The sequence below is a fragment of the Petromyzon marinus genome, chromosome 2 (genome assembly GCF_048934315.1).
Source record: "Petromyzon marinus isolate PM22_M1 ecotype Great Lakes invasive population chromosome 2, UKy_Petmar_22M1.pri1.0, whole genome shotgun sequence".
Lineage (NCBI taxonomy): Eukaryota > Metazoa > Chordata > Hyperoartia > Petromyzontiformes > Petromyzontidae > Petromyzon > Petromyzon marinus.
In genome coordinates, this window is record NC_133668.1 from 6,870,618 (window position 1) to 6,886,622 (window position 16,005).

Consider the following 16,005-nt stretch of genomic DNA (forward strand, 5'->3'; position numbering starts at 1 on the left):
GCGCATATATCATCCAAATAATACCATAATTTTGTTATTCGTTTTTTTTCTCTGTTTTATTTCATACATTATCATATTGTGTTGTAGTTGTTGCTGTGTTTGTTATGTTGTGTATTGTGTTGGATTAATCTTGCATCCACACCAATAGCAGCTCCACAGTTCTCTCCAGCAGGAATTTTCTGCCCCATACCAGCCTCCAAAGCGCTGGCCCCTAGCCTGGCGGACCGGCATTGAGACACCACCGGCCTTGCCAGCCTGAAAGCAGCGCCTACACTCTGAGGGAAACCACCCAGGCAGCCGTGGCCATGTACTCATGGCTAAAGTGACCAATCTGTACTGTGGCTCACACAACGAAGGGTCACTTTCTTTTTTTAATAGAACCCGTTTGATACAGTCACAACAAAGGACACGCCCATATTCAAAGTAGGGTTGGTAGGTCTGGAGATTGTGCCCCCTGTGTTGGCTTCACTCCCTGACATGAGCTTATTAAGGTATAGAGAAGGTGCAAGTTCTAACTAAGGTGGGGAATAGGGGCATGGGGTAGGAAAAAGATAACAAACAAAATAAAAGAAAGGAAAAAATGGACCCACACCCACACACCCACTCTCCTCTATGTATGTTGAACTTCTTTCGCGCCGTACATAGCCAACCGTGCTAATCAGAGGTGCGGGGGAAAGGACAACAAACTAAACACAAAGCAGGTCTAAAGAAATGAGTTTTCAATCAAGATTTACAAGTGCATATCTCCAGTGGCTTCCTAAAATCAGAAGAGCGTTCCAGACGGCCGCAGAAGTGCATCTGAATTCACGCGATGCAGTGACCATATTTGTTTGATGGCTAACCAAAAGCCTCTGCAAGTGTGACCGGAGTTCGCGTGATGGTTTATGCTCCTTGACGAGATCAGCTCTCACCCACGTAAGATATACTGAGGGTACAATGAAACCTAGAGCCCACCTCCCCACTTCCTTGCCATTCCTTCTCAATTCAAGTTTACACCATGGTACAATTCAGTAGCTTGTGCTAGACGGGGTTGTTGAGAAATGATGGCCCCATACCGCCTCGAATTCCCGTGCCTTACCTTTTAATTTGTAACTGCGGTGCTTCATTGCGGTCAGGGCATATGGGTCCGGTGTTTCCACGAGGGAGGCTAACGGTCCTTCTAATTGACTCGGATAGATTTCCTCGCAACAAACATTTAAGGCTTGGAGTACAGTATACTGTGACTTGGATACTCCCTTTAGTTTTCCGGGCCCCAATGCTTTCTTTAGTGTATAAAATGTAACGGGAAGGTTTGATTCGCATGCATTTTCTAAATCCTCCGATTATTGCTCCACGTGTGTTCCTGTGTGTGAAACAAATCAAAGGTGCGATGTCACGATGATCTCAGGTGCAAGGATCGTGTTTTCACGTGCACAATCGAGTAACGGCATTGGCTGTGAAGGCCCCTTTATTGAAGACAAAACAATCATTCACGTTGGTGTGGGGAATTAAAGTAACAAAATAGAAAAGCAGACAATGTTTCATTCAAGACAATACTTTCTCCTCTATTTTTTTTTGTGGAGAGACAGCTATATGAAGGAGACTATTGTCTGCTTATCCTTCATTAAAGGGTCAATCGTTATTGTTCTGGTGTGACCATGTCTGATCTGGGCAATGTTATCACCTGATTAACAGGGCCACTGGTATTATGCTTTGCGACCACTCAATTGACTTTATACAAATCGTCTTAAGTTTTGTATAACTTTCTTTAAAATAAAAAGTCAAATCACAACCTTAAATTTTAATCAGCAAATCATCTCGTATCATTTTTCCAAAAGAGCATTCTCTATTAAATGGTTTGAAGGGAATTTTCCAAAAAGCTGCCCCACTGTCCGAATTAAGCATGCGTGGCTGTTTAAAAAATCGGATTAAACATAACAATTACTTGTGTTTTTTAGAGGCTGCCATTTCTTTGCTTACAGTGGCGTTACGATGTTTGGCCCTACATAGCCAGCGACAGCAGATCGTGATGAGCGCAATGAACACGCTTGTCACCAGGACTATGGCTGCCAGCAGAAACGCCGCCACATCAAAGCCGGCCTCCTGGTACCAGGTGAGGTGGTGAGCCGCCACTCGCAGGTGCTCCGCACCGTGCCGCATCACAAACTCCACCCAGAACACTGCCCTGTCCATGGGCTTCTGCGGGTGATCGTGGTGCAGACGCGAGAGCAGTGATGCCTTCTCCTTGTAGCTGCTAAGAAAATCAGACACGGCAAAGGCTGCAGTATCATCCAATTCGCATGACGGTAAAGACCCACCCAGCAACTGCTGTCACACTGAGAGAGTGGTCCGCTGCCACAGGTTGAACAAAATGTACGTTTATGGACACTTGTTAAACGTGACAGTTTTGGTGCATGCTTTGAATCGCCTATTCACGTGGCTGGTGATACATTTTATAACAACAAAAAAATGCATAATTTATTCCAAGTTTAAACCCTGATAGTTAGCCAACATCATATATGTCACTGACACTATTTGTATGCGACAATGCAAACTTCAAAACACGTTTAGAAAATATAAGAGCGTGGAATGGCAGAGTGCTATGGAACTGCACGCTTTTTCTACACAAGCTCCCCACCGGTGCGATATTGTCAGCCAATCGCTTGAGACGCACCGACCCACAACCGTACCTCTTGTGTGTGGCGATTGTGGAGATGGACGAGGCGAGAGAGCCAGCGTCGAGGGAGTGAATGTTGAGCACCAGTGCGGCACCCTTGCTTTGCATGCGAGCCAAGTTTTCGAACTGGTCCCCGAAGAGTGGCAGGCCGAGCATGGGGACGCCGTAGCAGATGGCCTCGAAGATGCCGTGCGATCCCCCGTGCGTCACGAATACACGAGTCTTAGCGTGGGCTGTCATCCACCGGCACCATCACAGCCAGACAGGGACAACCTTCGATTGGCACGGTTGGCGATGTACGGTGCGAAAGAAGTAAAACATACAACACACATTTGGATGCTTCTTTGAACGCTTTGTTCATTTATGTTGTGCGTGTTACATAGCTTTGGAACTGGAACATACAGTGGCTTTGGTCAAAAATCATGATTTTAGATGTTATACAAGCCCGTTTTTCTCAGTTTGTGATGGCACGTGAGCTTAAGTGTGATTCGGAGCTGTAACCACACCTGACGTTCGAGTTGGATGCTCTGAGCTATAGCTACACGGAGTAGTAACCGTCTCGTGCTTTGACATGGCCAGGGCATTCCTCTAGCTTATACTACTGTATATTTCTTATTGAGGCTGTCCAAAAATAAAATAACCTCAAAAACTGCAAGTGGAACTAAAAATAGTAATACTTTATTCTGAAGAGAAGAAAAAACTAACTGAAAAGCAAAAGCTAATATAAAATGTAATGAATGAAACTTAACCAAAATAAATGCAAAACGTTGAAAATTTAAAATGCAGCATGCGTTTTGTTATGATAGATGTATTGCGATCTCTATTGAAACACGGAGGTAATTGCATGCAGAACATTTCCGGAATGTGGACGTTGGTACCAAAAGAGAATATTAAGAGAATGTAAATGGCAAAGGCAGCCTTCAACAGCCGACCATGCTCACCGACTGAGAACTGAGCATGAACGCTTGGCCTCAATGCCTCGAGTGCTCCGTGTGGTCGATAGGACCGTATGAATGCGAGAGCTGGACACTTGAAAGGGCACCGTTCGGAGGAAAGACACGTTTTGAAATGTGCCCTTTCATAGAAGGACATTGGCAACAGGATGTAGGACGAGAAACGATGAACAAGGAAGTGTTAACAATAACGGTGATGCCAAATTATGTTGGTGGATTTAGCCAGAGGAAGGTGGCATGCTGCGGACAATTAATGCGAGGCTCACAGGCAGTCCTATGACTGCCTTCTTCTTGGGAAAATCTCAGGCAAAAGGGCAAGATAAATGTGTAGATGAACATGGTGGAATGACATCAAGGAGTAGACACAGCTCAGAATGGGGAATAGCATGTGAACATGTGCAGTGCTCAGAGGAAGTGCTGATACACGTTGGCTGTGTACCTTGGCACTCAGAGCCGACACTGACGGATGCAATTAGACAAAAGCTGAATACAGATATTGCAACACGCACCTAAGAGGTCCCTCTGTGGTAACCATGACATCACTTTTGTGTTGTTCGAGAGATTTTCGAGAGTTGGTCCTTCATAGCGCCATATAACCTTTGGAGTAAAGCACAAATTAATCGACAGAATATTCACCAATAAACGAGACACTAGTTGTCACGTCACAGGATCTTCTTCCATGTAATCAACTTACATGGTAACACAGAACATACACATCCTTTATGATTATTGGTGATGGGTAAGAAGCTATCGAAATATGCAGTGGACACCTACGGTCGATCTGCCCATGGATCGTGGTGATCATGATAATGATGAGGAAACTATCATCTTTCCGTGTACTCGCCCAATTGACCCAAATACGTTCCATTTCATAAACGGACCTAACTATATTCAGTGTGCATGTGTTTAAAAAGCATTGCATACCGGTTGAGCTTGATCCACTGCTGCAAGAGTAAGGAAAGACGATGGGTGAGAAGGTAGGAGATTTTTTAAAATCATAGTTATATTGAAATTCTCTGTCGATGTGTGCTCTCTAGGCTATACACAATTACGGGACGTATGTCAACACTCTGGTGGACTACTCGGCATCTTTCACCTCGATGGAATGTCAGCAAACCATACCCATACGGGATCTGGCCAGCAGACAGATATATCTGACAGTCTTGCGTATTAATAATGTGTGTGGCTGGCTGGTAAGGCCAGCCCATCTCCCCCTGATGCAAATGCTGTGGCTAAGAGCCAAACATAGTATTACAGAAAAAAAAACGCATAAAAAAACAACTTTAAAAGTAGCTCAGGAAATCGTAATGTGTAGACTGGTTTGCACCATAGGTTACATATTACACAGCTCAACATAAATTATTATTTGAATTGCATTATAATTAAGGCAATAAAGCAATTGTTTTAGGATTGAGTTATACATTATTTGAGGCAATGCTTCTTTTGACCTCTGAGCCGCCGAGTTGTATAAAATTGTATTTGTTTCCTAAGTGTTGTGCCGAACAGAACGCGTGGGTGACTACTGCATGTGGCTGAAGGCCCCCTTGGGATTTCGCTCGTGTTCTGCATCAACTCCTTCCATACAATATGTAACAGAAACGGTTATATTTATTTTCCAGACCCTGAGAGAGACATTTATGCCACCATCTTCCACCAGCCATCAGTAAAAAAAATACTGACATATATGTATGCATGTTGAACTTCTTTTGCAACCGTACGTAGCCACCCGCACTGATCGGTTGTGTGGGAGAAGGACAACACACTAAACACAAAAAGCAGTTCGAACAAAGATTACTTTTCTATATAGATTGCACAAGGTTTCATAAATCATGCAACATGTATTTTGTCAAAGTGGAGTTGGATTCATATGTTTGGAAGCCACGAGAGAGGACCACATATTACTTCAGATATCTACTGTACATGTGATGCGTAATTTCCTTATTACCTTTTGTGGGATTCTGCCCAGGCCCTCTGCAAGAACGTTTGCTATTCTATAAGGAATGGCCGACACCATGGATCCAAATGACACCACGACCACACCATGCTCCTCAGAACTCTGCATAAACTCCTCTAAATCCTGCAGAATAAAAACGCGCCCAAATGGATTAATTAGGCGTTTTGCATTGGCCATCGTGGTGTCAAATCATATTCTCCAGTGTGTAAAAATGTAATTAAAACAAGTTGTATCATATACACCTGTCATCACATTACATTTACATGCAGGTTTAAATGCTAAACCCAGTTTGGCTAGCATGAGCTAGAATTAATTAAATATTCGTCTTTCCCTCACCACGTATTTTTTTATCTTCAGAAAATTAACCCTTCAAGCTGTGCCCAAAGTTATTTAAGTTATGTTATCCATATCATCAGAACATCATAATTCTAATTCTTAATAGTTTCAACAAATGCAGGTAAAGAGTGCAAATTGACAGTAACTTTTTACCTGTGGAAGAGGTTTAGCTTCATCGGATGTCATACCTCCGACGTTCACCATGTTGGGCATAGTCGGGCGGGGATAGTCAAAGACAAAGTCTGTCCGGTGCAGCCAGATGGACGCATTGCTAAGCAGCTCCATGGCCGTGACGTCCCGACCCAGATGGCGCCTGGCCAGCTCATCAAAGCGTTTCAGAAGGAAGTCAATACACAGGTGATCCTGCTTTAAACCCATAAACATGTTGGTGACCCGCTCGGTGAAACTCATGTGGTCTGTGAAGCCTGACATACTTTGGGGAACGTACGACGATGGTGCTGGGCAGTGGGCAGCTTTTAAGTCGATATTGCATGGAATACCACGCATAAGAAATATTGACGGGAGCCCCAGTGCATCAGCTAAAATTGCTCCACATGGATCCATTGGGTCAGCGAGAAGAACCTCGAAGTTATGGGCACGAAGTCGCTGCATCACAGCAACATTGCCGAGTAAGCTGTCACACATTGCTGCAAACCTCTTATTCATGCTCTCCAAGTGCGTAAAGTGGAATCCTGTAGAGCCACCCTTTTCCGCGAACACCACATCACGCAAAAATCTTCCTGACATTTCCTTCTTCTTCTCCCGATCAACAAAAGGCACAGGGAAGGTCTCCGAGTCTAGCCCAGGCGTCTCCCCCACCATCAGATTACCGGTCGCGGGCAATGCCACGACCACTCTGTGACCACGCCGAGACACGGCGAGGGACAGGTCACGCAGGCTCATCCAGTGGCTGCCATCAGTTGGGTACACCAGCATGCCACCCACAGCACGGTCACCGTCAGATTTCTCCTGGCCCACGGCCATGTGCATGAAGGCGAGGGTTTGAGCAAAGCTGAAAAACCACCGCATGTCCTGGCAGAAAAACACACATCGATTGATAAACAATGGTGGTTTGGCTTTTGCCTGACTTGTTTTGTACATGAATAAACCATATTCTTGGTTCTTTTGGTAAAGTCACATAGAAGGGAAACAATAAAATAATAAAAATATAAAACAATAAAATTCTCACGACGTTCCGACTGCAACACATGCAATCATCATCAGGTGTGAAAACCACAACAAGAAGATTTTTTAAAAAGTGGCGGTTTTTTAACGTTAGCACCACGGAGAGCGATTTGACAGTTTGTTCAGATGGACGAGTTCATCTATGTTCGGAAAAGAGGAGGGGGGAGACGAAAAATAATGGATGCATTCTAAAAGCCACCTTAAGCGTGATCAATCAATTAAGACCCGAAATGGTTGATCAAATCCTTCCAATGATTGCTAAGCCAGAATCCATCTTCTCGGTTGAAATTGTCTCTGTGTTTGTATATGTGGATAGCCTCATGGACGAATCTCTCATGGTAGCCAGATGGCTTGCAAAGAACCTCTGTCTTGGAGAAGTCAATGTCATGTGAACCTACTGAATTATAACAGTGATCTGCCACGGCCGAGGTGTTGGTCCTACCGTGTTTCAGGTCTGCTTTGTGTTCACGAATGCGGTCCGAGACATGTCGTTTGGTTTCTCCAATGTAACTACTACCACAGAGGCAACTTAGTTTGTAGACGTCAGGGTACTGTATGTCCGGAATCACATCTTATACAGACGGAACCAGATCACGGATTTTATGTAATGTGTTGAATCGGACCTGGATCTTGTGTTTATTCAAGATTTTGGAGATCTTTTTTGTGATCCCCGCAATGTAGGGTAAAGTGATGGTTTTGAAAGGCTCCTCAAGAGGGTCCTTTTTCATGGTTGGAGTGATAGCTTTGTGGATTGTGTAGTCGGAGTAACCATTAGCCTTAAGAGCTTGGCGTACGTGCTTGAGTTCACTGGCTATGTGTTCCTGGTCGGATATGCATTGGGCTCTATCGTGCAGAGTCTTGATGAGGGAATTCTTCTGGGATGGATGGTGGTGGGAATCCGGTTTCAGGTAAGCATCCGTATGGGTAACTTTCCTGTAGACAGAGTGGCTCATTGAACCATCAGGTCTCTTTTTTATTAGGACATCCAAAAAAAAGTAGCTTGCCATCTTTTTCGACTTCCATAGTTAATCTGATGGCTGGGTGTATGGAATTGATGTGGTCGAAGAATTGGTCTAGAGCAGGCCGGCCATGTGGCCAGATGACAAAAGTGTCATCCACGTACCTCTTCCATAAGGTTGGGCGCAGAGTGGCAGTCTGGATGGCGTCAGTCTAAAATTTCTCCATGAAAATGTTGGCTACAACCGGAGATAGGGGGGAGCCCATTGGGGTGCCCTCAGTTTGTTTGTAGAAAGTTCCATTCCAAGTGAAGTATGTATTGGTTAAGCAATGTCTTACCAGGGGGGGTACCTCAGTGTTTAGCGACAGTGTCAGGTACAGGAACTTTGGTGAATAAGGAAAGTACATCAAAACTGACAAGCAGGTCGTCTGGGGACAGGGAAATACCCTTGATTGTCGCTACCAGGTGAGTAGAATTTTGTACCGCAGAGGTGGTTTTTCCAGTGAAAGACCGCAGGATTTCAGACACAAAACGAGCCAGTTTGTAGGTGGGGGAGTTGATATTAGAGACGATGGGACAAAGGGGTGTATCTCCTTTATGTATTTTTGGTAAGCTGTATAATCTTGGTGGCCTGGCAGCAGAAGGTTTCAACGAGAACTGTTTGGTTTGATCAATTAATGCAGTTGAATCAGAAATGATTTTGTTGGTTTTCATGACGAGGTTGTTGGTGGGATCTCTTTAAATTTTTGTATAGCTGCCATCGTTGAGTAATTCTTAAATTTTGCTGTTATATTCTATTTTATCCATGATGACAGTGGCATTGCCCTGAGGAGTTTGGCTGTATGAGGTAGGCACGGGAGGGAAGGGGGGACGAAGGACACACGGTTGGGTGAGTGAAAATCATAGCAGTTAAATCTTAACGTGGTTTATCACATCCTTCCAATGATTGCTCAATCTGAATCCATCTTCTCGATTAAAGTTTTGTCTGCGTTTGTATATCTTGATGGTTTCGTGAACAAATGTCTGATGGTGGCCCGAGGGTCCGCAGATCACCTTGGTCTCGGAGAAAACAATGTAATGTGTGCCCACAGCGTTGAAACAATGATCCGCCACCGCCGAGGTGTTGGTTCTGCCATGTTTCAAATCCGCTTTGTGTTCGTGAACCCAGTCCGAGACACGTCGCTTCGTTTCACCAATGTAACTGCTGGCGCAGACACAACTCAGCTTATAGACACCAGGACATTGCATGTCCGGAATCGCATCCTTCACCGATGGGATCAAATAACGGATTTTGTGTACTGTATTGAACTGAACTTGGATCTTGTGTTTGTTTAAGATTTTGTAAATCCTTTTGGTAACCCCTGCTATGTATGGTAAGGTGATGGTTTTGATTCGGTCCTCAGATTGTTCTCTACCCATGGTTGGGGATGCAGCTTTGCGGATTGTGCGGTCAGAATATCCATTCTTCCTGAGAGCCTGGTGTACAGTACGTGTTCAAGCTCACTGGCTAGGTGGTGCTGGCTGGAGATGCAACGGGCCCTATGGTGTAGTGTTTTGATTAGGGAATTCTTCTGCGCCGGATGGTGGTGGGAGTCAGGCTTTAGATAGGAATCCGTGTGTTTGGCTTTCCTATAGACAGTGTCCCAACGAGCCATCTGGTCTCTTCTCGATCAAAACATCCAGGAATGGTAGCTTGCCATCATTTTCCACTTCCATGGTGAATTTGATAGATGAGTGTATGGAATTGATGTGGTTGAGAAATTGGTATAGTGCTATCCGCCATGTGGCCAAATGACAAACGTGTCATCTACGTATCTCTTCCACAAGGGAGGGCGTCGGGTGGATGTCTGGATGGTATCTGTCTCAAATTTCTCCATGAAAATGTTTGCAACCACTGGTGATAGGGGAGAGCCCATTGGGGTACCTTCATTCTGTTTGTAGAAAGTACCATTCCAGGTGAAGTAAGTGTTGGTAAGGTAGTGCTTTACCAACGAAGGTACATCAGGATCCAATCCCTGTTGGGCTAGGTCTTCAATGATTGCAATAGTATCAGGTACAGGTACCTTTGTGAATAGGGAGACTACATCGAAACTGACAAGCAAATCATCCAGGGACAGTGATATGTCCTTGATTAGTGAAACCAAGTGTGCCGAATTAAGTACAGCTGAGGCGGTCTTGCCCGTGAAGGGAAGCAGAGTCTCAGACAGAAATCATGCCAGTTTGTAAGTGGGTGAATTAATGGTGGATGCAATAGGACGGAGTGGAGTACCCTCTTCATGGATTTTTGGAAGGCCATAAAATCTGGGTGGTCTAGCAGCTGAAGGTTATAGAGAGAACCGTTTGGTTGCTTTGGATTAGGGAAGTCGAATTGTGATGATTTTGTTGGTTTTAGTAGCCAAGCTATTGGTAGGGTCTCTGTTAATATTGGTATCACAGCCATCATTGAGAAGGTTCTGGATTTTGTTGTTGTATGTGGTTTTATCCATGATGACAGTGGCATTGCCCTTGTCAGCTGAGAGGATGACAATATGATCTCTCTTTTTTAATTGAGTGAGTTTAAAACGTTCGTCCTTGCTAATGTTGCTAATGGGTTTCTTAGCATTCTTGAGGATAGCAGCAATTTTAGATTTTGCAACGTCTGCCAGGATGTATCCTAGACCTTTGAGGGCTACGTTTTTTTCCCTCACCTGTGTTGCGACTGAAACGTCGTGTTTTGTTTTATTATTTTTTCTATCTACGTGACTTTCCCGACAGAGCCAGAGAGTATAACAACTGCTATTTGCTACTAAGTGATGGTGACGTCACCACGGTGCTTGTCGTTCGTTCGTTTCCCAGTCCGCTTGTCCTGGTGAGGGTCGTGGCGGCAGCGTGTCGAGTAGGGCGGTCCAGACCTCCCATTTCCTGGCGACATAATCTAGCTCTCCATGACTTTACACTACTATACTATACACTATTATACACTGACTCTAACTCTTCCTGGGGAATTCCCAGGCTTTCCCAGGCCAGCTGAGTGACATAGTCCCGCTATCGTGGTCCTGGGCCGGCCCCAGGTTCTTCGCCCAGTGGGACGTGCTGCCCAGTAGAGTTCCAGGGGAGTCTACCGGGGGGGGGCATCCTCACCAGATGCCTGAACCACCTCAACTGGCTCCTCTCGATCCGAAGGAGCAACGGCTCGCCTCTGAAACTCTCCCGGATTACCGAGCTCCTCACCCGATCACGGACAATGAACCCGACAACCCTGCGGAGAAACCTCATTTCGGGCCCTTTTACCCACGATGTCATCCTTTCGGTCATTACCCAAAACTCATAACCATAGGTGAGGGTGGGAACGTAGATCGACCTCTAAATCGAGAGCTTTGTTCGAGAACTCAGCTCCTGCTTCACTACCATGGAATGGTACAGTGTCCGCAACACTGCGGACACCGCACCGATCCACCGGCCGATCTCCAACTCCCACTTACCATCACTCGCGAAAGAGACCCCGATGTACTTCACTTCCTCCACTAAGGGCAGCTGTTCCCCCTTCACCTGGTGCTTGTGCCAGGCTATGTACACTTTAAGGGCACGTGAAGTGTTGAACGCCCATTGTCAGGTCACCGGACAGACCCAGGTCCCATGGGTTGACTGACTGAAATGACTGGCCGATGCACCACCTGTGTTCCCTACTGTGCCAATTTTCTGTATTTTATGTCTGGCGCTCTGCCTGTTGTTGTGAGCGTCGCTCCTCTGCCCTCCGTTGTTGCTGGAGGGTGACTGCATCAAACTGCCCAATAGCGTCCTTATCGAGCCTCCTCCACAGAGGCTGATCTTGACACCACTGGTATTAATGGCAAGTCCACTTAGCTCCAGCTCCTCTCGTATCACATAATTCCATTTTCTCTAGCCCGTGCTGCGCCAGTTTAGCCCCCTCTATCCGGCTGAACAAAAGCTCTTTGGGCATGCGGTGGCTGGGCATGTGGGCTACATGACTCAGCCAACGCAGCCTTGCCTGCCGGAGAGGCTCACCAATGGGACTTTGTCCAGATCGTTCAAAGATTTGTGAGCTCCTCACACAATCCAGCCTGGTTTAACCCAGAATGGATCGAAGGCAGACCAACTTGAATGTTTATAACCGGCGAAGGTGTTCCTTTCGGGGGTCCATGTTTCGGAAGCATAGAGAACAGATAGCATGACCGTGGCCGTGAAGACCCAAAGCTTTGTGTGGCAACTCTAAAGGCATATGAGGGAACTGCATCTGTTTTGAGTACGGTTATTCGAATTGCTATTTTTGCACCCCTGAGGTATGTTCTACTTTATGTTCAAATTTCCAAAATACCAAAGATGCCATACAAGTTTAGTTTGTAAAATAATGCTTAAAAAGCTGCAGACATTTAAGAAGTGGGGGTTAAATTCCATTCGTTACACATGACCTTAGCTTCTGCCATTGGGTGTTGTGCAAGGATGGCTCGCTCTACGACGATGCCCGTTTTATCTGCGATAACCTCGGTTACAGCTTTGGATTTGACTATGAAACAATATGTGCTTGCGCGAATATACACACGTTCCAGTTGTTGCCTTCCATTTCAATGTCTATTTTCCTTTGCTAGGAAAACATTGTTTAACTGCCACCATTGCAACCACATGCTTCTTACGTAAATGCACAAGAAATGTTGCAAATGCTCGATTTAAGGGTTTCAATGAGAGATGACATGTTTGTATGCTGCACGGCGTCAACACGATGAGGCAATGCACATTTCCGTGATGTGATGATTAGCACGCTGGACTTGCAATCCAAAGGTTGATTCCACCCTCCCGGCATGGCAGTCGAAACAATGTTTCAAGTTTATTTAACACCTCCACCCCGAACCCTCACCACCTCTGTCCACCCAGCAGTAGTAATGGTTGTGGAGACGCAAATATGGGAATATGCATTCATTATTAGAGTAAACAATTGCTTTCAATTAACGATATAGGAAATGTATCATATTGGAATGCCAATATAAGATGAGCATGATAATATAGTTGTTTGGAATCTTTCCGCGAAAAGGTTGAGGAATTAATAATTTAGAGTTGCGGTGAGATGTTAACTCCCTCTCCTGGTATGCAGGAGGTCGTGGGTTTGATCCCAACCTTGACGTCTGTATATTTCGAGTTTGCATGTTCTCCCCATGGTCGCGTGGATTTTTCTGCAGGCTCTCCGGTTTTTCCCTCAACATTTTGAAACATCCGTTTAGAGTATTTTGCTGCTATAAGTTTCCACAAGATAAGCCACTTCGTTGAGCTATAATTTGTGGCCAGGTCGTTTCTGGAAAACAGCTATATAGCTCAGTGGGCCTTACCTGGTAAAATAAACAAGTTTTAGTGGTTTTAGTTAGAACCCATTACCTCCTGCATACCAGGCGAGGTAGTTAACATCTCGCCACCGCCGCGCGAGAGAGGAGAGATCAAAGGTGAGATGGGATTCAGTGGAACGAATTGTGATGTGAGAACGGTGGATGTGACTTGAGAAGCACGTGGATAATTAAAATCCAAGCAGCTGACACCATGTAATTTTTGGCTGTAAAGATGTTTTAATAAATGTGGTATTATGGAAGTAAAAATATTAATGTTCTGCACCAGTGCCATATAGTGCTTAAATAGAGCTAAAATGCATTTCACTGATCTATATATGTGTAGTGGAGTAGGAAGGTGGGCAGTGGAAACAGCGTGATTACGTGATAACACAGACAGTACGGGTTATGTTGGGTCAGCCTGTAGTGAAGGCAAATACAGTACAGGTTATGTTAGGGCAATTAAGCTGGGAGAGCCAAGGACGGTTGGGATTGGTTGGCGCTGTTGCCAAGGCTGGAGGGGCGTCTTGAAGTCTGGCGAGCTAACAGGTGGACGGTCACGCGGAGTGCCGTTGGGACGCGGGTTAATTGGAGGTGTAATGAGAGCAGGTATAAGAGCAGGAGTTGGAGTCAGTAGCAGGAGAGTTGGAGTTTGGAGAGCTTGGAGACAGAGGTTGTTGAAGTGTGGGGAGCTTGCAGACGGAGAGTTGGAAGGACAGAGTTTGGGAGACAGAGTTAGAGACGAAGCAGCTAGCAGTGAAGAGAGCGTAGCGATAGCGGAGCTGAAGAAGAGAAGCAGCTAGCAGTGAAGAGAGCGTAGCGATAGCGGAGCTGAAGAAGAGAAGCAGCTAGCAGTGAAGAGAGCGTAGCGATAGTGGAGCTGAAGAGAAGCAGTTAGCAGGGAAGAGAGCGTAGCGATAGCAGAGCTGGAGAGAAGCAGCCAGCACTGGAGAGAGCGTAGTGATAGCGAAGCTGCACAGAGACGAAGTAGTTAGAAGTGGAGAAAGCATAGTAACGGTGATAGCGGTGAACAGAGACGAAGCAGTTAGCATTGGGGAGAGCATAGTGACGGTGATAGCGGTGAACAGAGACGAAGCAGTTAGCAGTGGAGAGAGCATAGTGAGGGAGACGAAGCAGTTATCAGTGGAGAGAGCATAGTGACGGTGATAGCGGAGACGAAGAAGTTAGCGGTGGAGAGAGCATAGCGACGGTGATAGCGGAGAGCGGAGACGAAGAAGTTAGCGGCGGAGTAAGCGAAGTAATCGTGGGGAGTGGAGAGACAAAGGTGGCGAGCGAGTCGAGTGAAGCACGGCGAGCGAGCCGTGGCGACCAGGATACTGTGGAATGTGGAGGACATGCTGAGAGTTGTAAATAAAGTGGTGTTCGAAGAAAGACAAAGTTGTCCGAGTGAAATCGAACACTGCATATGTATTGGTAAAGCACAATATGCAACTTAATGCTCTAAACAGCTACTAAGAAAAAATGAATATAGTGTACAAATGCCATGCAAACATTTTTATACATTTGGAAATGTATAGCTCCCGGAGCTTCGTCACGGAAGAATATCGTTAAACTTAACAAAGGGAATTTTTCTCAACTAAGCAAAATCATGTACCGTATTGATTAGTCTCATACTTTCAAAAGATAGCAATTCCAAGTTTCAAAACGAGAACCAATGAAACATTCCAACATTTCTCAAACGCCATACTAATAATCTTTTAAATCAAGTATTGCTTCTGAGGTTTATTTTCGTTCAATTTGAAATGCCAAAAGTAACACGTGCGATGTCCCCGATTAGTCACTGAATTGAATGTAAATGATGAAGTATATAACCAGCAACAAAGGACGATTCATCCAGGTATATCGACTTAATGTGTGTTATGTATACAACACAACTTCTAGTACTTACTACTTATTGTTGTTGCTTTTAAGTGACGTAGATGATCGGTAGAGGAAGAAAATCTTGATTTTGAGGACCTGTTTGCCGAACGTATGCTCATTCAGTAGCATACGAGGCAATCGTCCAATTAAGTGTAACGTTAACCTACAGCTACAATACTCTGAACGCGACAAGAACTTTTCAGCGTTACACAGCGGATCGTCCAATAGGTTAGACAAGATACGTTAGACTTTGGCTTCTGATAAAAACCAAAAAAACGCTTGAATTATGCAACTTTTTAAAATGTGAAATCCTTTTCCAGTAAAAAGTAGGTGTAAATAAAATCAGTACTGTACTACCTATTCATTGCCCAAGTCAAATTTTCTAAAAGGACTTAAATGCTCATTCGATAGCGAGCGGCAATCGTCCAATTAAGTAGAGTCTTCATTTGCGACGCATGCAGGTATTGTGCGCATTGCAGATTCCTTTAAACCCCGAAACTGTGCACCAATTAATAGTTACCGACATAAACCTTTGGTAAATATACCCCACAACGTACATTGGACTTTAGCCTGAGAACATTGAAACATTCGCACTGGTTCATTCATGCAACGCTCTTAGATTTCAATATATTTTGTTCACACTTTAGTCAGTCTTTCTCATCAATTTGTTTACGCGTAACTATAAATAGATGTAACAAAAGCACAACTTAATAGATTTCAGGATAAACTACATGTCATGAAAATGACACGTACCAATGCAAGTTTTGAATATG

General features: G+C 44.9%; 1 protein-coding gene across 1 annotated transcript; it reads right to left on the reverse strand.

Moving 5' to 3' along the window:
• Nucleotides 1-1,421: 1,421 nt before the first annotated feature.
• On the reverse strand, nucleotides 1,422-15,938 carry LOC116948781 (UDP-glucuronosyltransferase 1A5-like). The gene is made up of 6 exons (XM_032965864.2): nucleotides 15,261-15,938; nucleotides 6,053-6,931; nucleotides 5,555-5,686; nucleotides 4,119-4,206; nucleotides 2,670-2,889; nucleotides 1,422-2,233 (listed from the first exon to the last, which is right to left on the reverse strand). Exons 2-6 carry the CDS (start codon nucleotides 6,926-6,928, stop codon nucleotides 1,921-1,923), a joined length of 1,629 nt encoding a protein of 542 aa, XP_032821755.2. The 5' UTR covers nucleotides 6,929-6,931; nucleotides 15,261-15,938; the 3' UTR covers nucleotides 1,422-1,920.
• Between the last annotated feature and the right edge of the window lie 67 nt (nucleotides 15,939-16,005).